Source organism: Geotrypetes seraphini, chromosome 6 (assembly GCF_902459505.1).
Source record: "Geotrypetes seraphini chromosome 6, aGeoSer1.1, whole genome shotgun sequence".
NCBI classification, from domain to species: domain Eukaryota; kingdom Metazoa; phylum Chordata; class Amphibia; order Gymnophiona; family Dermophiidae; genus Geotrypetes; species Geotrypetes seraphini.
The window spans coordinates 44,614,807-44,638,900 of NC_047089.1; the positions used below are offsets into that span (position 1 = coordinate 44,614,807).

Below are 24,094 nucleotides of genomic sequence, written 5' to 3' on the forward strand. Positions count from 1 at the left end.
CAGACGCTGAGCCGGGACCAACCGACTCTTGGAAAGGTTGACCACCCAGCCCAGCGACCGGAGAAACTCCACCACCCGAGCAGTAACCCGGGAGCTTTCCTGCAACGACTTTGCCCGAATTAACCAGTCGTCCAGGTAGGGGTGTACCAGGATGCCCTCCGACCGCAAGGCTGCCGCGACGACCACCATCACCTTGGTGAACGTCCGAGGAGCCGTGGCCAGCCCAAAGGGAAGCGCACAGAACTGAAAGTGCCGACCCAAGATCGCAAAGCGCAGGAAACGCTGATGAGAGGCCCGAATGGGAACATGCAAGTAGGCCTCCGTCAGATCGAGAGAAGTGAGAAACTCCCCCGGCTGAACCGCCAGAATGACCGACCGCAGAGTTTCCATACGGAAAGAGGGAATCTTGAGAGCCCTGTTGACCCCTTTCAAATCGAGGATGGGCCGAAAGGTCCCCTCCTTCTTGGGCACCACAAAGTAAATGGAGTACCTGCCCGTGCCCCACTCCGGAGGGGGCACCGGAACAACTGCCCTGAGATCTAGCAAGCGCTGAAGGGTCTGGCGAAAAGCCTGCGTCTTCCCCGGAGTCTGACATGGAGAAGCGAGGAAAAAAATCCGGCAGAGAGTGGGCGAACTCCAGGGCATAACCGTCCCGCACCACCTCCAGGACCCACTGATCGGACGTGATCTCGGCCCATTTGGGGAAAAATTCACGCAGCCGGGCCCCCACCGGAACCAAAGGGGGCGCCGGCAAGGCGTCATTGTGCAGGACGGGAAGCGGGGGAACCGGCGGAGGGAAAATCCCGGAGACTGGAAAGAAGCAGCCCCACGCCCAGGGCGATACTTGCGAAAATCCCGCAAACGCCCCCGGGCCGCACCCCCCCGAGACGCCGGACGGGCACGGTCCTCCGGCAGACGGGGAACTTTCGAGTCCGACAAAGTCTGAATCAACTTATCCAAGTCCTCTCCAAACAAAAACGACCCCCGAAAGGGAAATTTAGTAAGCTTAGCTTTGGACGCAGCATCCGCCGCCCAAGCGCGCAGCCACAACACACGCCTTGCGGCCACGCCAAAAGCCATAGACTTAGCCGAGATCCGCACCAAGTCATATAGAGCATCTGAGAGGAATGAGGCCGCCATCTCAATCTTCGCTACCTCCTGATCCACCAGAGACCAGTCGTCAGACTCTCGATCCAAGACCCGCTCCGCCCACCGAAACACGGCGCGAGCGACCAGTCCCCCACAAATAGCCGCCTGGACCCCAAAGGCAGAGACCTGAAAATTTTGCTTAAGGATGCTCTCCAATTTGCGCTCCTCAGAGTCCCGCAAGGCAGAACCGCCCTCAACAGGCACGGTATGCCGCTTGGAAATTGCCGAGACCACCGCATCCACGACTGGCGAAGCTAACGTAGCCCGATCCCCTTCCGGAATGGGATATAGGCGAGCCATGCTGCGCGCCAGCCGAAACGGCGTCTCCGGCGTTTTCCACTGCTCCAGAATAATATCCCGAATATCCTGATGCATAGGAAAAGAGCGGGAAACGGAACGGATCCCCCGTAACAGGGGGTCCCCCACACGCGGAGTCTCCGGCGGCGCGTCCTCAAAACGCAAAACCGAAGAAACCTGCTGAATAAGGTCAGGCAGCTCATCTTTCTGAAAAAGGCGCACCACGGACGCCTCGTCACTGGAGAACGGGAAATCCGACAACCCGCCGCCAGCTTCCGTCCCCTCCAGAGAGTCCTGGAACTCCTCAGAAGGGTCCAGGTCCTCCTCCAGACCGACCCGTTCCTCCGACCACAAATTCTCGTCCCACGACACCCGCGGACGCTTGGACAAGGGAGGCGGCGGAGGGGACGTCACGCCAGACGAAAGAGGCAAAGCCGCAGGGAGCGCGGAGGAAAACCCACCCCCCGAAACCCCCTGGGCGCAACCGGGACCCCCAGCCGCCTGAAAATAGGCTCTGCATAAAGAAAAGAAAAATTCAGGAGAAAAACCCCCCGAGGGTCCCAAGGGACTCCCTGCCACAGCAGGGGACCCAGCAGAACCTTGCCCCTGCATAGTCAAAACAGGGGGAAGGTCACCTGAGGTGGAAGACAAAATGGAGGGGCCAGACAGAGAAGATGGCGGTTTTCCCGCCAAAAAAGCTCCCTCCATAGCCTGAAGCGGCTGAGAAACCTGAATAGTCTCAGCCGCTAAAGCAGGCAAGCCGGCATCAGCTGTCAAAAAATCAGCTGAGAGGGAATCCTTCGGGGAATCCCTCCGTGGGCGGTTGTGGAAGACCGGGCTTCCCCACTGCTCCAAGCCGACTCGCGAGGCACCATCGGCGGGGAGCTCTGGGCGCCTGCAGCCGCTGCCGACGGAGCTCCACCACCTCACCGACCCAAACCGCCGAGTTCAGGCCGGCCGCGAGTGCCTCGCGGCTGGACTAAAATTGTGTCCTACTCCCCCGGAGAAGGGCACAATTGCTCCATACGCGACCTAGCTATAAAAAAGTGCCGGTTACATGAAAAAATACAGTAAAATACAGTTTTCTTAAAGGGAAACAACCCTTCAGACCAGCACTACCTCAGGATTTTTTTTTTTTTTTTTTTTTTTTTTTACAGAACAGACTCCACAGGCTCTCGAAGCAATATGCCTTGCTTGACTTAGGGGGCAAGGCTTACTGCTGAGGCTCCTCTAAAAAAATGTGGGGAGGTGGAGGAAGTGGGGGGAGGGACCCCGCTCGTGACCCGCCGGGTTTAACACCCCCGAGGTCGGACGAACCCCCAAACAGAGTCCGCCCAAGCTCCGTCCTGGCTAAAAACAGGGACAATAAACCCCCTAAACAAATTCCAACAGCCCTACCAAGGGAGATGGGTACAGATCACTCAACACCTGCTGGAGGACTGAAAGAAGACTGAGGGAAATAGAGAGGAGGGGCTAGGATATACTGTCCCAAAGTTTTGTTTTCAGTCTCCACCTGCTGGTCATGATTAGATATATACCCATTCGTAAAGTTAACCTCTACTGGTCTGGAGAGTGCTAAAGAACTGCTTTTACCACATACTCTAGCAACAAATTCCAGTGTTTAATTATGGACATAGGTACAACGAGCGAGGTGATTAAATTTGCGGACGATACGAAGTTATTCAGAAGTGAAGACGCAGGGGGATTGCGAATATATGCAAAGTGACATCAGGCTCGAGGAATGGGCATCAACATGGCAGATGAGATTTCACGTGGATAAATGTAAAGTGATGCATGTCGGTAACAAAAATCTTGGTTACAGTAGTGGCTGTGGTACCACTACCTACAAGGTACAAAGGGGAAAAGGGAAATGATACTGGATCTTGGGAAAAATTGTATGAAAAATGACTTGAGATTCACCCAAAGCAGTTTACAATACACTGAATAGTAATCAGGTACTCTTAAGTATTTTCCTTATCTGTCCCGCAAAGCTCATTATTAGGGTTCCCAAAATGTGAATCTTGGATAAGAAATAACCACGTGGGTGATACGTGAAATAGATGCAAAATATGAAAACACCCACTCTATATTTAAATTCAAGCAGTCAAAACTTAATCACGTTAACAGTGCTCAGATGCTGCGGGGACGGTGATGGGGCGGTGAATGGGATGGCAGTGGCGGTGACGGGGCAGTGAATGGGATGTCGGTGACGGTGACGGGGCAGTGAAGGGAACGGCGGTGACGGGGCTGTGAAGAGTACGGTGGGCCAGGGACGGGGCGGTGACAGGGTCAGATTTTTTCCCCGTGTCATTCTCTAGTGTCAAACGAATGACTGGGGCTGCAGTTTTAGCACAAATGGATTTATTACCAAGTAGTTCGGAGTCTGAGTTGGATAATGATTCGGACTTTGATGCAGAAAATGTAGCGGGCAGTAGCGATGAGGGGGAAATGAGTGACGTTGATGATACTCAAGCATCAGAATCTGAAGAGACTGAGGAGGAGGGTGATGAATGGCGTAAAGTTGGAGCTTCTGGAAATAACGGAAATAACTTTGTTCACTTTCAGTTTTCGGTTAGAAGACCAGCTGACTGACAATAACGTGCCAGAAGATGAGCGCGGATTCTTCTAGTTGTTTTTTACTGGTGATGTTTTGGAAAAAATTGCATAAGAAACCAATTCCTATGCACATTCCTGCATTGAAAAACTGGATCTATCAGACAGATCTATATGGAAAAATGGACTGCCATGAATGCAGATGAGATAACAGCAAACATTGGTGTTATTCTGAACATCATCATAAATGAGAAACCAAATGTTTTTGATTACTTTTCAAGGCGTTGGCTCGATCACATGGAATTCTTTGCAGATGTATTTTCACGTGACAGATTTCTACAGATTCACTGGATGTTGCACACATCATCTGTTACTGCGAAGAGTACTGATAAAATAAGAGTTGCAGAATCATATCCAGTCAAAATGTTTGGATTATTTTATCCCAGGACAGGACATACTAATCGATAAGACAACAATCGGTTTCAAAGGACGCACGGGATATAAAATGTACATTGCACAGAAGCCAACAAATGGGGCTTGCGTGTGTATACTCTGGCAGATTCAGAAACTGGTTATATTGCTACATTCGAGCCATACTATGTTAAACAGACTACACAGTCATTATGCAAGAGCCAGGAACACAAAATATTTGAATTTACAGACTTATGACTTATTTACATTATGTTTACAATAGCTGTAAATGATAACGGTGAATAATACAAAACTTTGCTAAAATAATTACAATTGGAACCAGCGTAACGTAAAATTTATTACAATAGGAAAAGGTTAAGATAGATCAATGCGTTATGGACCTTTGGAAGCAGAACCAATATACACAGTAATTAATTCCATTCCAAATCATTTTCTAGCTTTTAATGGCCCAAAATACAAGTTTTGGTACTAAGGCTTTTGATAATCCTTCTTTGTATGTCACTATACAAATGCTGAAAAATATCCATGTATAAATTAACAAGTAATAAATAATTACAAAGAAAGAATACCTTTGTAAAATTAAAATGTTTTTATAAATATAAAAATCCATAAGAAAAATGCAATATTTTTTTACAACTCTGTTTTACTCACCCATTTCTTTGTCTTCCCATACTCTTTTTCTTTCGTCTGAGCAAGCCTGAAGCCATCTTTCCTTGTCTTCTTGCTTTTTTGCACAAAACAAATGCATCTCTTCTGTCACTATATTCACAGCTTTCAAAGCATTTTTTATATTAAGGTTAAAGTCTTTGTCTTTGCCATCCTCAAGATCCAAGAGTTCTATTTCATCCATGTTTATCCGACCCTTATAATACAACATGTCTCTCCTTAAAAGGTCCTTCTTGCAGAACACTAATTGGTGGTCAAAAAGAAAGAAGGTCCTCTGTTGGCTTTTGCCTTGCTTTGAGATCTTGGTCAGTTCCCCTGAGTGGATCAATTCTGAGCTTCTGGCTAATATATCTTGTCCCTAAATTATTAAAAAGAGATAAAAATGTTCATGTTATCTGTAAAAAAAAGATGAGGATTTAATTGAATTTCACAATACAAGGTAATAGCATAATTTTAAAAGCTCTATTTCCAATATAAATACTACTTTTATCTGCTTTTGCTATGCATCATTACCAAATTAGTTCATGGTTCATTTCCCTCCCCCCGTTTACTAAGCCATGGTAGAGGTTTCTACCACTGCCCGGAGCGCTAAATGCTTCTTACGAGTGTCAGAGCATTTAGCGCTCCGGGCAGTGGTAGAAACATCTACCACGGCTTAGGCCCTCTTTTACAAAGGTGCACTAAGCGTTTTAGCGCGCGTTTAGCACGTGCTAAATCAACACATGCACTAACCACTAATGCGTCCATATGATAACATGCACGCGTTAGCATTTAGCGTGCAATAATATTTAGCATGCGCTAAAAAGCATAGCACACCTTTGTAAAAGAGGGCTTAAGCCGTGGTAGAGGTTTCTACCACTGCCCGGGATGCTAAATCACAAGCACAAGTCCAAGACAAACTATGGAAAGATAAGATAGGGAGGCCTAATTTATATCTAGAATTCAAATCAATATAAAGTAGTAGAAATAATTTTTTTTTAATTCCATAAAACTAATAAATAATAGGACCCATAAAGGAGAGTAGGAAAACTTAACTAGACAGCGTCCACAGACTGTGGTCCAAAAAAGGAAGCACCATTCCAACCTGGAATAAATGCTTTTGAAGAGAATCACATTTTCAGTGCCTTTTTAAATTTGGAATGTGAAGTCTCAGATTGAATCTTTAATGGGAAGCCATTCTATAGCATCACCAAAATAACACTAAAGGAGTCTTTTACAAAGCTGCAATAGCAATTCTGCCATGGTAAATGCACCAAAGCCCATAGGTACATTTACCGTGGAAGCATCGCTACCACAGCTTTGTAAAAGGGGCCCTAAAACATGACCGTTATGTGTTCTCCAAATGTAAGTTTAACTAAGAAAATTGCAGCGAGTGTACAAGAGGCTATTTTGAAAATAAGGGATAACCTGTATAAAAAAGTACTATGAGCAACTGAATGAAGCTTGACTGGTATCCAATTGCCCTAGAAACTAAAGTCCTTCATTCAGAAATAAGTACTGCCCAACAACAGCATATCAGCAAATTAAATTTTTTCATGTGGCTACTCAGGGTACTTCACCCCTCTCTTAGATGGCTATCCTGGAGCTTTTATGAATCAGATTAATTCAGGTTCCACACCTAAGGAATATTGGTTTTCTGTTGCACCCTTCCCCTAGGTTATAAGTGCTTCCAATCTGAAATTGAAATGAATTAAGTTTTATCAGATTTAACCCTACTCCCATCATCATCCATCATTTATTCTAAATTTATAATATAACATAACATTTGTATAATGCATTACCCCTCAAATCTATGTGGTCTAACAAAATGGAAAACTGCTAGAAACACAGAATAAAATACAAATTCCATCTTTCAAAAATTTCCTAAATAGATATACATCTTTAACAATTTCCTAAAGTTTTGATATGATGTAGATGTAAAAAATAACTGACAAAAGTCTGCATCCCAAATAGCTGCTTGAAATTACAGTAATTGGTTGTGATATCTTTTATATCGGCAGCCTTTGGGCGAAGGAAATTCAAAAAGTGTAGCTATTCGAGTGGAACGTCTGATGAGAGAAAATGAACTATCTACTGAATAGGCCGGAGCCATACCAGATATCACTTTATAGCACAGACAACCAAACAAACTATACTCTTGCTTCCATAGGGAGCCAGTGGAGCTCCCTTTAGTAGGACGTTATATGGTTCAATTTTTTCTGTTTAAAAATCAGTCAGATTGCTGTGTTCTGTAATAATCGAAGCTGAGCCAATTTTTTTGGGTTACCAGCCAGATGAACAATATTGCAATAGTCCAGAGTACTCAAAACAAAGGACTGAACCAATAATTTAAAGGACTTATCATCAAAGTATGATTTAATCACTCTGGGTTTCCAAAACATGAAAAAACAATTCCTGTCCAAATGAATGACTAATATTTTAATAGTAGATACAATGGGATATGTATATTACCCCTCAACAGATGCTTCTTTATCAATCAGTAATCTTTCAAGCTAGGAAGGATCAAAACATATGGAATTCAATTTTATCACACATTTACAGGAGAACTGGAGGAAAAAACTCTTCCCAAAGCTGTCACCTTGTTTCAATTTCAGAAATTCTTTTAACGTAGATGTTTGGGCCTAGCCCATCCAGAAAGATCCAGACAGAATGACCATAAAACTGAAGATCTTTTTTTTCAATAATACAACTTCAGTATATTAATTTTTTTCTGTTCAGTCGAGAGGGTGAACTGAAGAGTTGCCCATGTAGAAATATCCTCCTGAGAGAACTCCAGGAAATTAGTTAAATTGATTGATTCCAAATTGGCTCCAGATCGCTCCAGATTGAGGAACAATATCGACATTCAGAAATAATTCCTCCACTTTATCTAGCGGTACTATCTCCTTTAAATATCTATGCAACAATATCTCAGGAGTCAAAAGATGATATAGGAAATATTCAAAATGCTTCCCATCTTAATGTTTAATGATGCAGACATATGGCCAATATTGAGACCAACTGCTGGATCCCTATTAAGGTACAAGAGTGTGTGACTGAAAATATAACAGAAATAAGATTAGTAAGGTTTATTTGTTGTGTTTTTTTAAATTTAATTAAAAGGAAATATGTGCAAGACCAACAATTGGACAAATATCCAGCTGATCTTAATCATAGCAAAGATGCAGTTAATAAGTGAATAAGAAGCATAGGCCTTTAACCTTTTCCTATCGTAATAAATTTTACATTACGCTGGTTTCAATCGTAATTATTTTAGCAAAGTTTTGTATTATTCACCGTTATCATTTACGGCTATTGTAAACATAATGTAAATAAGTCATAAGTCTGTAAATTCAAATATTTTGTGTTCCTGTCGTGTACTGTATGTCCCATGCCATGGGACATACGATGGTAACGACACTTTTGGAATGTCCCGTCAGCCAGGACATACGATAGGAAAAGGTTAAAGAGAACAATGGTATTCACAGAAGTAAATTTTACGGCCTCTTTTACAAAGCTGCACTAGTAGCTGCTGCGCGGCAACAGCCCTGAAGCCCTTTAAATCTCTATGGGCTTTGGGGCCGTTAGCGCAGCGCAGCCGCTAGCGCGACTTTGTATAAGAGGCCGTTAGTCAAATAACCTCCTAAAGAAAAGATTAAAATTAGAAAGATAGGAACTTACCTCCCAGCCTACAATGGATACTTGCCACTGTGCTATCTTGTCTATACTTTCTAGTCTTCGCTTTCGCTCATTTATCAGGCAGGCCACATTCTTCATAGCTTCATAAGCTGCCTTTATATTATTATAATCACTGCAAAGTGGATAGGAATTGTGGTCATTACATGCAATATATGATATAAAAGTATTTGGGGCTACTTTTATTAAGCTTTTCCCATGTATGAAGCCTGCTATTCAAAGGGATTTTTATAAAATTGTATAACCACACATAAAATTTGGGCACACAGAGCATAGTCTACTTTTACAGTTTGGGTAGAATGGAAATGGAATTGTGATGTAGATGAATATTTTACAAAATGTCCACATTTTTGAAACAGGTGCAAAGCTGTGTGTCAACATTTGTGTGCTTTTGGGGCTGATTCTGAGTAGTACCTTTTTTTATAAAGGTACATAGGCACCTATATGGACATGTAACATACAGTAGATATTGTTATAAATAAGGTAACTCTAATGGAAAATAAAGTTATTAAAAACAGCTCATTTTGTGAATTATTGAATAATGCACAAAATTATTCTGTGAAGCTAATTTTTACTTAATTTCAAGCTGTGACACTTCGGAGTACATTATATATCCTCTGACATTCCCACATAAAATCTGGCATAGCAATATTCACTGAGAGGAAATAGTAACAACTGGAACCTTGTACAATCACTTGCATATTTTGGATCAAATACACATACTTGGCTTGATTTTATATCAGATTGCCCATGTATGAAATCCAAAATTTTTCTGTTTTCTAAAGTCAACATAGGCACCTTTATGCCTTTATAAAATAAGCATCCAGATCCAATTGCAATATAATGCAAATGCTGAAACACCAGCTTATACCTGCTCTGAGGCCAAGGTAAATGCATGCATGTACTCTAGGTGCTGAAACAAATGTCCATATGCTTGAAATGTTCAAATGCTGATTTTGCAAAGGAAGGATTTGGATGTCTGATACTGTTGTATGTCCAAATAGCAAGGGGGAGTGTTTTGGATGAGACCAGGATAGGCCCAAATCAAGACGTCTAACACTGATTACAGAAGGGAAGGAAACATCCATATCTAAAAAGGATGTCCATAGTTAGACCTGTTTCAATCACATCTAGGGTATAATAGAGTGCCCCTTTTCTGAAAACAAAACTGGAAAGGAATACCAGATTCTATGACAGCTTCAGGTAATATGGGCATTCTTGGTAAAACAGACAGTAAGTCTGGTGTGTATCCTAATGGTTAATACAGTGGACTCTAAACCAAGGGATCCAGGTTCAAGTCCTACTTTAACTCTTTTTTTTTTTTAATTATGAGCTCTCCAGAAACAGACAACTATCTACTGTACCAAGCCACCTGAAAGCCTGAAGGCTATTGAAGTGATATCATTCAGATACACTAGGCATTTTTCTGATCCTGGAGGGCTCACAATTACAAAAAAAAAAAATTAAAAAGAGTTAAAGTAGGGTTTGAACCTGGGTCCCTTGGTTTAAAGTCCATTGCACTAACCACTTGGCTGACCCTCTGCTCTGTAAGGATGTCTGTGTAGCCATTTTCTAAGAATGCTGCTATACAAACGTTTATGTCCCTTGTTTTTCCTCATTCAAAATTTGGATGTTCCAGTTTGTAAAATGCCTGTCATATTGGACGTCTCCCATATTTTCATATTGGAAATTTTGACATTTCCTGCTTGAAAATACATGCGAGATGGACATTCATTTGGGACATTCTGACATGCATGTCCCTATTCTGACTTGGATGTCCTTTCAAAAATGTCCCTCTCCTGTATGTATCCACTCATGTATTTTATAAAATAAGAACATAAGAGTTGCCATATTGGGATAGACCGAAGGTCCATCAAGCCCAGTATTTTGTTTCCAACAGTAGCCAATCCAGGTCACAAATACCTGGCAAGATCCCAAAAGAGTAAAACAGATTTAATGCTACTTATCCTACAAAGAAGCAGTGGATTTTCCCAAGTCCATCTTAACAATAGCGTATGGACTTTTCTTTTAAGAAATTATCTAAACTTTTTAAAAATCCTGCTAAGCTTACTGCTTTCACTACTGAACATTCCAGAGCTTAATCACACATTGAGTAAAGAAATATTTTTTCTGGTTTGTTTTAAACTTAGTAGCTTCATTGCATGTCCCCTAGTCCTAGTATTTTGGGAAAGAGTAAACAATCAATTTGCATTTACTCATTCCACTCCACTCCATATTTTATAGACCTCTATCATACCTTGAGTCATCTCTTTTCCAAGCTAAAGAGCCCTAGCTGCTTTAGTACGAGAACCTTGGGAGGCTGGAAGACTGAGCATCCAAATGAGAAATGAAATTTAATGTGACAAGTGCAAAGTGATGCATGTTGGGAAGAAGTACAACCCAATTATAGCTACATGATGCTAGGTTTCACATTAGGAGTCACCACTGAGGAAAAGGATTTAGGGGACATTATGGACAATACACTGAAACATTCTGCTCAGTGTGTAGAAGAGGCTAAAAATTCAAATAGAATGTTAGGAATTATTAGTAAAGTAATAGACAAAACTATACAATAGATAATATCATGATGCCTCCATAATGAGATTGCATCTTAAAAATGATGCAGTGGAACTGGAAAAGGTACCCTAAAACCCAATCAAAATGATTAAAGAGAAGGAATGACTCTCATATTAGGAAAGGCTGAGGAGAAATGGCTGAGGGGAGATATGATTCAGATTTATAAAATCCTGAATGGGGTAGAATAGGTAAACGTGAATCAATTGCTTATCAAATGCTAAGGAACATTTTATGAAGTTACATAGCAGCATATTTAAAACAAATAGGAGAAAATATTTTTTCATTCAACGTATAATTGAGCTCTGGAACTCAATGCTGGAGCATATGGTAAAAACAGTTAACATAGAAGGGTTTAAAAAAAGGTTTGGACAAATTTCTGGAAGAAAAGTTCATAAACCGCTATTAAATTAGACATAAGGAAAGCCACTGCTTATCTCTGAGATTAAGTAGCATGGAATCTTGCTATCCTTTGGGACTCTGCAAGGTACATGACCTGGCCTGGCCACTGTTCAAAACAGGATACTGAGCTAGATGGATCCTTGGTCTGACCCAGTACGGTAACTTTAATGGAAAGTAAAGTTATTAAAAACAACTCATTTTGTGAATTATTGAATAATGCACAAAATTATTCTGTGAAGCTAATTTTTACACCATTTCAAGCTTCACCTATTTTTTCTGTGAACAATTTTGTGTTGAAACAGATCCGCTAGCTGAGGACAGCAAGGAAAAAACAAGAAAGGAGACATGGAAGAAAAGACAGAGTACACTGAACTATATAGAATGCAAGGATTTGGGAAGAATATAACATTGTTTTGTTTTACTTTTGATATGCTGAACACGAAGTACTCTCTAAAAGCTGGTGAGAGATGGATGGCGTCAATTCAGCAGTTGGGGTGGTGGCTAACTTCAGCCTTCCCCTGAGAAGAAAGGAGAAAAGGCTTGAGGGAAGAGAGAGAGGGAGGGGAAATTTTCTGTTTTGGCCAGCACTGATTGTAAATTGGGATATTTTGAAGTGCACACTGATTTAACTGCTTAAAGCCAGAGTTTATCTTTTTAGCATGTTAAGACATCCTGGTAAAAGCTCGGATTGGAGCCTAGAGTTGAGAACAGTATGGATTGTGAAGATTACTACTGTCAGAAACATTTCAGGGGAACTAGAATGTTGGAAATAAACAAACATTTTGAGTTATTAAAAATGTTTCCCTGCCCACCAGAGGATGCAATGTTCTCTTACACCGAGGATGTGTCTCCAGGGACTTCTGCCCAAGAGGGAAGGTTTAGGACAGCTGTTATAGTGGGAGATTCGATCATTAGGCATGTAGATAGCTGGGAGGCTGATGGACAGGAGGATTGCTTGGTTACATGCCTGCCTGATGCAAAGGTGGCAGACCTCATGCGTAAACTTAGATAAGATTTTACACAGTGCTGGGGAGGAACTTGCTCTCTTGGCACATGTGTGTACCCATGATGTAGGAAGTTTCTGGAAGCCAAATTTAGGTTCTTAGTTAGGAAATTAAAATCCAGAACCTCCAATGTAGCATTTTCAGACGTGCTCCCTGTTCCACACGCAGGATCCATAAGCCAGGCAGAGCTCCAGAGTCTCAATGCATGGTTGAGGCGATGGTGCAGGGAATAGAGTTTTAGATTTGTTACGAACTGGGTGACATCCTGGGGAAGGGGGAGCCTATTCATCAAAGATGGGCTCCACCTTTACCAGGGTGGAACCAAGCTGCTGGTGTCAACATTTAAAAAGGAGATAGAGCAGCTTTTAAACTAAACACTGGGGGAAGGCCGACAGTCACTTAAACAAGCATGGTTCAGGACAAGGTATCTTTAAAAGATATCATCATGAAAGGGAAGACATCCTGATAGTGAGATTGCATCCTGATAGTGAGCATCCTGATAGTGAGATTGCAATACAGGCCCCAATAGACCAGTTTCCTTAAATGCAGAGCAGGCTGATTTTAAAGATTGCAAATTATCTATGCTAACTGCTGAGCAAATTGTAAATAAACATGTATGTATGCAAATGCCAGAAGCCTAAGAAACAAGAGTTAGAATATATTGCAGTAAATGAAAAGATAGATATAAGAGGCATCTCTGAGACCTGGTAGAAAGAAGATAACCAATGGGACACTGTTATATTGTAGTGATAGGGTGGATCGAATTGGTGGAGGCGTAGCGTTATATGTTAAGGAGGGCCTTGAATCGAACAGACTAAAAATTCTAAAGGAGCAGAAAAACACCTTAGAATCCCTATAGGTAGAAATTCCATGTGTAAGGGGGGAAAAGAATAGTGATAAAAGGATAGTGATAGGAGTGTACTACCGTCCGTCTGACTAGGATGAATGTACAGATGCTGAAATGCTATCAGAAATTAGGGAGGCTAACAAAAAACACAGTAATAATAGGTGATTTCAACTAACCCAATATTGACTGGGTAAATGCATCATCAGGGCATGCTGGGAGATAAAATTCTTAGATGAAATCAAGGATTGCTTTATGGAGCAGCTGGTTCAGGAACCGACAAGAGGTAAAGCAATCCTAGATCTAGTTCTTAGTGGAGCACATGAATTGGTGAGGGAGGTAATGGTGCTGGGGCCACTTGATAACAGTGATCATAACATGATCAGATTTGATATAGTCCCTGGAATAAGTTTACACAGGAAATCCAATATAATAGCACTTAACATTAATATGAGGAGAATGGTAAAAAAAAGAAATTTAAAGGTGCAGGTGGAAAGGTCAAAAATATATATCAGGCATGAATGTTATTTAAAAATACCATCCTAGAAGCCCAGACTAGATATATTCTATGCATTAAAAAAGGAGGAAGGAAGACCAAACGGCAGCCAGCATGGTTAATGAGTGAGGTAAAGGAAGCTATTAGAGCTAAAAGAAAATCTTTCAGAAAGCGGAAGAAGGATCCGACTGAAAATAATTGTAAACAACACAAGGAATGTAAAGTCAAATGCAAGGCACTAAAATAAAGAAGGCAAAGAGAGATCATGAAAAGAAGATTGCACTTGAAGCAAAAACACACAGTAAAAACTTTTTTAGGTATATTAAAAGCAAGAAGCCGGAAGAGAATCGGATGGACTGCTAGATAACTGAGGGATAAAAGGGGCTCTCAGTCAAACAGGGACAGAATGGAGAGATTAAATTAATTCTTTGCCTCGGTCTTCACCGAAGAAGATGTGAGGGAGTTACTGGTACCAGAAATTGTATTCAATTCTGATGAATCAAAGAAACTCAAACAAATCTTTGTAACACTGGATGATGTAATGGGTCAATTTGACAAACTGAACAGTAGCAAATCACATGGACTGGATGGTATACTTCCCAGAATGCTGATAGAATTGAAAAATGAACTTGCAGAGCTATTGTTAGTAATTTGTTAACTTTTCTTTAAAAACCAGCATAGTAATAGAAGACTGAAGGGTGGCCAACATGCATTCATACTTCTAGCTAAACATGTTCAGAATAATTACTGATCTAAATGATTTTCTGTTCATCCAATGTACTGGGGTTCAAGAAAGGATTGGACAATTTCCTACTGGAAAAGGGGATAGAGGGGTATAGATAGAGGATTACTACACAGGTCCTGGACCTGTTGGGCCGCCGTGTGAGCGGACTGTTGGGCACGATGGACCTCAGGTCTGACCCAGCGGAGGCATTGCTTATGTTCTTACTTAAAACAATCCCCAGTTGCTCCTGTTTCTGACAGTACTGAGATGAAAATGGTGTTTGCGATCCCTAGACCACCAGCATTTGCTTCAAGTAGGTTTGGGAAGAGAGGCCTTTAAAGGGGGAGGAGGGGAAGGAGGGCCAACAGAGGAGTGAATCAGGGCTGTAAAGGTAACTAACTACTGTATCCTTGTATGGGTGAGTGGGGTTGCAAGGGATGCTTGAGAGGATTCTTTGCTGGAGAGAGAGAGACTGGGAAAGAGGAACCAGAGAACCCCAGATCAATCTTTTTCTTGTAACATAGCAGTTTTTCTTGAGGAGTAGAATAACAGAATGAGAAGCTGATTGCAAGCTGCATTATTCCTTTACCACAAGAGTAATTTATCTCAGCTTAGTAACTTCCCCCATAGTTTCCAGATCAGGTCTTTATTTCCGTAAAGAAATAAAACTGTATATTATATCACAAAACAGCCTATCTATGTGCTCTAATTCTGCTTGCATGGTCAGTTTACAGATCCTACATTAAGATCCTTCCCAGTTCTTACTGTTTTTCAAATTTTTTCCCTCACTGAGAAAAACTGTGCTACAAAGATTCAGAGCCAAAAGGGTCAATGTTAGTTCTGCAAAGAAAGGCAAGTCTTTTCTAGTTTTTGGCTGAAATGATAAAGGGGATCTTCCTGCTGCTCTGAGAAAGAGACTTAACAGTGGCTCTATTGTACACGCCAGTACACAGTTCAGCAGTTCAGAACAAGGGGAGCCCCTGCCCTCACAGTTACACAAAAAATAGACCAGTATATTTAAAAAAAAATAAAAAAAAATTCTGAATAAGGTTTGGATGGAAGAGCAAGAATAGAACATCCGATAAACAGCTTGCAAAGATGGCAAGAACAATGCAAAACAGATTCAAATGCCACCAAGGCTGGATGCCTGCATTGCTGTGTAATGAGGATGATTCGGTGCCATGCCTGCTGCTTAGACAATTTTCACATGTCCAAGGGATCAAACAGCAACTCCTTGCCACACTCATTCTTATTCCATGTTGAAAAAACATTTCTTGAGCAGAGTATGATGAAGAAAGAGTGGTGATTTTAGTCTCCTCACCTATGTTCTTGAGTGGTATATTTCAGCAATTCTGCTAGCTGCAGAGGGTATTTACAGATCTTCTGAACTGGTGTCAAGAGAAAGCCATCTATGGCAATGTCAATCATCTGCTGAAGCAGCCGGCAGGCTTCAAAAAAATGACGGTATTTGCTATGTTTCATCAGGTTGGAGAGCTCAATACAAGCACCAGGGTGATTGTTACAGTACTCTGAGTAAATGGCAAAATCTTCTTGCTGTAACATAAACCAAAAGTGGTAGAATGAGTTAAAGAAGGCTTAGACAGCTCTACCATGTAATAAATTCTGGACAGGATATTATTTTACATGAACACAACATACATTTAGCTTGGTGAACCCTTTGATCTCTTTATCATACAATAATAAAAAAAAATGTTGATGTCCTCTGAGGCTAATGTGTCATAAACCTTTGACCGCAATGGTAATCTTGCAAGGAAGAAAATCCAAGTACTGTAGAAATAAAAACAGTTCCTAGCAGAACAGTACAGTTCACCAAGAAATGGTGGACTTATTAATATTTCAAAGATACCTAAGTTAGAGCTCCTTTTACAAAGCTGTGGTAGTGATTCTTCCGCATCAAATGCACTGAACTGAATGGGCTTTGGTGCATTTGTTACAAGAGAATCCCTACCGTGGCTTTGTAAAAGGGGCCCAAAGGAATAATTTTGCTAAGCTGTGGTAAAAAGTGGCCTTAGCATGCCCTTACACAGGTTTTCCCAGGGCACTAGGGCCATTTTTACCATAGCCATAAAATGGTCAATTTTCAATTTTTTTTAAAATTAATGGCCATACGCTAATGTTAAATAGTGAGGACAAATCTACAATAAGTGGATTTCTTGCTAGACCTCAAACACCCAAGGCACTACTTCTAATTCTATTCGTGCCTTTACTGGGGTGGTGTTTTCATCATTGATCTTGCTAAGACCAATGATGAAAACAATTCTATACTAACTAGTTTGTGCATCCATGTTAGTGTATGCGAACTGGTCATTGAAGGAACACCCACTCTCCACAAGCCCCCTCCTCCCCCCCCCAAATACAAAAATATTTGGGAGTTACTACAACTCAGTAAAAAGGCCCCTAAGAGAATAAATTAGCTGCTTGCATCTGCTATTTGGGATCTGATTGCAAAAGGAAAAGGTTTTGAGAAAAATAAGCCTTATTAGTTTATATCATAAGAACATAAGAATAGCCTTACTGGGTCAGACCAATGGTCCATCAAGCCCAGTAGCCCATTCTCACGGTGGCCAATCCAGGTCACTAGTATCTGGCCAAAACCAAGGTGCAATATTCCATGCTACCGATACAGGGCAAGCAGTGGCTTCCCCAGTGTCTTTCTCAATAACAAACTATGGACTTTTCCTCCAGGAACTTGTCCAAACTTTTCTTAAAATCAGCTATGCTATCTGTTCTTACCACATCCTCTGGCAATGCGTTCTAGAGCTTAACTATTCTCTAATGCAGTGCTTTTTAACCTTCTCCTTCAGGTACACCTGGTCAATAAGGTCTTCAAGCCTTCCACAATGAATATGTCTAAGATACATTTGCATTCATTGTACACAAATTTCTTTCACTTAGCAATCCCAAAAATCTAACTGGCAAGGTGTGCCTTTAGGAGAGGGCCGAGAACAACTGCTCTAACCTGTAGAAAACTTTGGTGCACACTGAACATGAATTAATTTGCCCCATTTGCCCCAGGCCCCGTTATTTTCTACTGATGCACATCAGCCTACAACTAGCCCCAACGTCTTCTGTACTATCTGAGCAGCACTAGCTGACATACGTGTTGAAGAAAGCAGGTTCCTATTTCACTCAGATGAGGTTCTTCTTTGTTGTATTGTTTTTCAAGATCTTTCAAAAACTTTCTTTGGAATTTGTAAATGTCTTCAATGTTCCCAAAAATGGTATTTAACTGAGCCTCGGTGAACATTCCAGTGTGTTTTCGGCACTGTCGTATATAGCCCTGAAAAGAAAAGAAAGAAGAACAGCTGCTTGCTTTACTTAAGAAGGTCTTAGAGTGGATCTCAAAAAAATGTTTTATCTAAAATAAGATCTGTTTTTCCAAACCTAGCTTTCTAAGGTCTTTCTGTTTAAAGGCAATAGTCAGAAAAAGCTGGGACATGATACATGCTTGCTAACAGGGATTATTTCAAAGAATTGGTACAGAAGCTTGTAGATTTGGAAACCTGAGCCATAATTCTTATTTGAAGTCCTGAGTTGCTGGTAAGATTGCCAAAGAGCTAGATAGCAGCAAATTTTTTTTATTTATTTATTCAGTTTTCTATACCGTTCTCCCAGGAGAGCTCAGAACGGTTTTACATGAATTTATTCAGGTACTCAAGCATTTTTCCGTCTGTCCCGGTGGGCTCACAATCTATCTAACTTAGCTCTCCAACTGCTCCTAAAATTCCAGAGTAAAAAATGTTCTGTGGAGAAATCCTTCAAGATACTTAGAAATACACATTTATATTTACGAACAGTATGGGAAACAGGTCCAAACCATATAAACAGAGGTTTCCTTTTTCCCTGTAGCTCAATAATGAGGAACGAGGAGACCTCCATTTATATGGCTTTGGACACAGTTTTACCAGACTGCCTCATCGGTGTGTTTAGTTCTGACCTAGATGGCATGCCAGTTCTCAAGAAGATTTAAAGCTTGGCATTTCTCTACAGTGCCAACTGTAGGAATAGTTTTGTTATGTAGACACTTTCCTCTGGAAACTGGACTTGGACCAGAAATTCCCTTTGCAAATGACTTTTAGATGGCACCTACAGCATTTGACACAAAAGAATAAAGTACAAAAAACAAAATTCACAGAAAAAACAATGGCAGATAACCCACAGTGGGAACAGCCAGGTGAACTGGGTGATCCGACACAAAATGTCTTTAATTATAAAACCATACATAAAGGGCAGTTGGATATATGATGACAGACATGACATGAGCCATGTTTCAGCGTGACTGTAGTTTTCAGATGATTGAATTTTGAGAAATTACTGAAAATGCATTTATTTGTGAGGGTATTTATGACAGCAAGATGATAAGATTATACTCTATTTTATATGTGGCCATGAAGACATGAGGCTATATTTTTATGTATTGTCTATATATTTTTTTGTTATCCGCATAGGTATATGCAGAATATAAGTTTTAAAATAAATAAATACGTACTTAATTCACCATAATTTTGTTTCAGATTTACCTCATCTGCATTTTTGTGTATTTAGTTTACATATGAATGTCCTTTACACACATATCTTGTCATTTGGGTACACATTTTAGGATTTGCTTTAGGTTTATCTGATATTGTGAATTTAGTGTGCATGCACACACACTTTTTATATTAATTTATGTAAACAAGTGTTTGATAAGCAGTCTGCACTTTACATTACATTACATTAGTGATTTCTATTCCACTTGTGCCTTGCGGTTCTAAGCTGATTGCAAATTAGTAGTCTGGATATTTCCAGGAGCGTTACAATACAAAGAAGCATGTATATAGCAGGTTACAATTGATAGTCTGGACATTTCCAAGAGAATTACAAAACAAAGAGTAAGTATATAATAGGTTACTGTGATGAATAATAATACATTCGGGATACAGTAGTGAGTTATACAATGTTGAAGGAAGCAGTTTTCTGGTTACAGACGGTGCTTTCTTGTATAGGTTTCTGACTATGTAGTGGGGAAAAGGTTTGGTGAATTGACTTGGTGTTGCTGTGGTGGTGGTATTCATGAGAGTATATTCTAGTGCTATAGCGAGGTTAGAATTAGAGAATGACACGGTGACAAAATTCATCACCGTTCCCGTCCCCGCGGATAACCGCGGGAAATAATCCCATGTCATTTTCTAGTGTCTATTTCAACCTCGGTCCTTCTACACCAGCATTCTTCAAAGCAAAGCTTGTGGGTCAGTGGTTGTGCCCAATTATACTCTGATTCTTCCCTCTCTCTTTAAAGAATGACATGAAGATGGTTTCCCGCGGTTATCCGCGGGGACGGGAACGGTGATGAATTTTGTCACCGTGTCATTCTCTAGTTAGAATGATGGGAAGTGTTTTTTGAAAAAATGAGTTTTGATTTCTTCCACCCTAATGTATTTCTTATGTATGTAAGTAGGTCATATTGCTGTTTTCTCTTTTAGGGCCTCTTTTACAAAACCAGGGCAGCGATGCTGCAACGGTAAATGTACCAAAGTCCATAGGAATTGACTAGGGTTCGGTGCATTTACCATGGCTTTGTAAAAGAGGCCCTTATATTGGTGGCACTTACATGTTTTGATTTCTAAAATGGGGCAGCTACACATGGAATTGGTGCCATTTACATGTGGAAGCTGTAAAATCACCATTTCCACAAGTACTGACATCTCCATATGGAAGCAGCTGGATTCATGTTGTTTACTTTTTCAATATGCATATTTATAAAATCAGTGCTCCCACTGCATGTGCCAGCAAATCCATGTGTATTCCTGCAGGCATTTTAGAAACAGCTCTGAGCTGCAGAAACTTTTTAAAATACTACTGAAATTGAGCATGTCCTGACCTGAACATCTTAATTATGATCTTTACATTCTATGTAAAACGAGGACACATATATTAAAATTCTAGCTAAAATTCAAGGCATAATCAAAAAAGACTGACAAAAAATTGCCTAAGTCAGCATTTGGACGTCCAAGTGTTGATTTACAAAACCGTTTTTCTAGACATCTACTGAGATGTTCTGTTTGCTGTGTCCAGAGTTCAAAGGGGTATGTAAAGAGGTGTGTTATGGACAAGCTGTGGCGTGCTAGGCTTGGACGTCTTATGGGGATAATCAAATCTTTCCCAAGATGTCCTGGATGGAACTTGGACGTTTTGGACTAGACCTCTTTTGGAAGCGTCTAAGTGCCAAAACGGTATCCAAATAATCACTGAAGGGATTAAGTAATGACCTCTCCACATTCCATCAGTGGTCACTGACCGCCTCCCACCCCACAAAGATCTCTTGAACATCAGCATCTGGTATGGGAAATCCTAGAAGAGCATCACACAGGTGTTTTAAGTAGCCAGATGGGTGGGCTAGTGAACCATAGAGAGGAGGGCCCAGACCAATAAGGCACCCTAACCACATCATCTATGGTGGTAAGTATGAGCCCATCAAACCCATCAAAATCTTACTATAGTGCCATATAGGTGCCACTTATAGATATAAGGGCTGTTGGGGTGGTAGACAGGTGGGTATAGTAGGTCTTGGGGGAGTTTTGAGGGATCATCATAAATTATAAGGGGTATAAAGTGAGATGTGTATCTGACACCCTTTATGTGAAGTTCAAAGCAGTGCCCTCTAAAGTGCTCCACTGCTCTGTTGGCATGTCCATGTGGCCAGTCCATTAGAATGGTGGCCCCTTCCACGTCTAAATGGTACTGATTTGGACATTTCTAATTTGGTTGTGGTTGAAAATGGCAAAGTTAGATGCCCTGGCAGTCTAGGCGTTTTGGTGATCAAGACATCCAAATAGGGATTTTTGGGGAAAAAAATTATTTGGATATCATAATGGATATTTTTTGCTTCCGACTTTGGACATCTTGCAGGAAACTTCAAATTCGGACTTAGGCATCCTATCGAAAATGGTCCCTTAAGGCTTTTCAACCTTAGATGTACAAAAATGCAATTGGCCTTGAATACATTAACCCTTATGGTAAATTTATGAACAACTATTTATTGAGAACAGATATGATAAAGTACATAAGGTCTTAAATTTTACCTCACAAATGTCTTTGAGATGTTTGATATAGACACGTTCGGTGTTCATTATTTCCTGGATAACATTTGTTTTCATCTGGTCCTTATTCTCAGTGCTTTTATGGCGATGCTTATAAACTTCAGCATCCTGGTCTTCACCTTGGATGCTATCACTACTGGAATTCTCTGTCCCATCTTCTTGATTTACTCGTAACTATGTGCAAATGTTTAGTAAAAGCAGATAGTTCATATCAACATGCAAATGTGGAAAAAGGAGTACAAGTTAATTTTATTTATTTTTCATTTTACAAGTGGCTTCAACTAAGCATAGTTTCAGTAATAAAATGAAAGAAAAAGTGCCAAGTAGCCACTCAAGCTGTGTGAAACTTCAGGATGCATTGATGCAAAAGGTACAAATGACAAAAAAACGGAAAAGATTAAAACTATAAGTAGCATTAGGGTCATTTTTGTTACAGAAAAATGTGATTTTAATTTCTGAGTTAAATAACATTTTGTTATGGTATAGCATAACAGAAGGGTGCCTACTCTTCATATAAAACATCTTTGTGTACCACTAAGAATTGCTTTCAAACTTCAGCAGAGTAATGCATTCCACTATTTGTCAAGTGCTACCAGAAGGAACTGTGCCCAAAACAACAACTGGAATCACTTTATCTTCCAGGATTTCAATTGGGGAGTAAAAAGCAAAGATACATATATTCTTACATATGGATAGCATCATCCATCGAACCAGTATGAATACTGCCAAGTGCATTGTCACTTTAATCTTTAGGCAGTGCCCATACTGCATGCGTGCCAGTGTCTTCCCACCCAAAGTTGACTCACAGTAAAAAATCTAAGAATCCAACTAAGGGAGGTAGGCAGCTTGTGAGAATATATATACCTGCTGTCCTTGGAGAAAGCAGTTACTTACCGTAACAGGTATTATCCAGGGACAGCAGGCAGATATTCTCACATGTGGGAGACATCATCCATGGAGCCCTGGTATGGATAGCTTTAAAAGTGCATCGCCACTTTAAGAACTTAAGAAAGTTCACAAACTACCCGCACCATGCATGAGCGAGTGCATTTCCGCCCATCGCAGTTTTGCGGCTCCTCAGTTCCGTAAGCAAGCTAAGAAACCAACCAGGGGAGGTGGGTGGGTTGTGAGAATATCTGCCTGCTGTTCCTGGATAACACCTGTTACAGTAAGTAACTATGTTTTATCCCAGGACAAGCAGGACGCTTATTCTCACATGTGGGACTCCCGAGCTTACTAGAATGAGATGGAGGGAGTATTGACCATTAAGAAAATAAATTTTGCAATACTGCTTGGCCAGATTCCAGACAATAGTGATGTGAATGTAAGAACTGAGGACCACGTAGCAGCTTTACAGATTTCATCAATAAGAGTGGAACGTAAAAAACCCTCCCAAGAAACTAAAGCTGCCATAGCTCGGACTTTGTGGGCTGTGATGTTGGTCTGCAGTTGCAGCCGAGCCTGAGCCTAACAAAAGGCGATACAACCCGCCAACCATGTAGAAACAGTTCTCTTGGATACATGACGTCTCAGCTTGTTTGGATCAAAGGAGACAAACAGTTGAGGAGATGTGCTATGTGGGTGAGTACGCTGTAAGTAATAAAAGCTCGTTTACAGCCCAAAGTATGAAGCATCGTCTCTCCAGGATGAGAATGAGGCTTAGGAAAGAACACTAGAAGCACAATGGATCGATTGAGATGGAATTCAGTGACTACTTTTGGAAGGAACTTTGGAAGGGTGCGAAGCACTACATTGTGATGGTGGAACACAGCAAAAGGCGGGTTCGCCACTAGTGGTTGAAGTTCACTTATTCTGCAAGCAGAGGTAAGGGATATGAGAAAAACCACTTTCCAAGTGAGGTATTTAAAATGAGCCAATGACATTGGTTCAAACCACTTTCCTAGTAAGGCATTTAAGATGAGCTGAAGACATTGGTTCAAAAACAGGCTTTATAAGTCTAGAGAGAACAACATTGAGATCCCACCAAACTATTGGAGGTGGTTTGACATTGAAAAGTCTTTTCATGAATCTGGACACAAGAAGATGAGCAGTGAGAGGTTTACCATTGACTGGGCTGAAAAAAGCACTGATAACACTGATATGAACCATAATCAAAGTGGTCTTGAGTTCTGAATTGGATATAATCCAGTATTGAAGACAGAGGTGTATTTAGCATCA

At 40.9% G+C, this 24,094-nt stretch overlaps 1 protein-coding gene across 6 annotated transcripts in view; it reads right to left on the reverse strand.

Moving 5' to 3' along the window:
• The window catches only part of SPATA13 (spermatogenesis associated 13), a 141,018-nt gene that overhangs the window by 14,424 nt on the left and 102,500 nt on the right, over nucleotides 1-24,094 (reverse strand). For all 6 annotated transcript variants that reach the window (XM_033949170.1, XM_033949168.1, XM_033949172.1 and 3 more), the window contains 5 exons: nucleotides 21,899-22,090; nucleotides 17,938-18,117; nucleotides 16,138-16,370; nucleotides 8,758-8,887; nucleotides 5,083-5,455 (listed from right to left, as the gene is read on the reverse strand). In XM_033949170.1, the coding sequence (XP_033805061.1) occupies nucleotides 5,083-5,455; nucleotides 8,758-8,887; nucleotides 16,138-16,370; nucleotides 17,938-18,117; nucleotides 21,899-22,090 (1,108 nt within the window). The remainder of the gene's footprint in view (nucleotides 1-5,082; nucleotides 5,456-8,757; nucleotides 8,888-16,137; nucleotides 16,371-17,937; nucleotides 18,118-21,898; nucleotides 22,091-24,094) is intronic.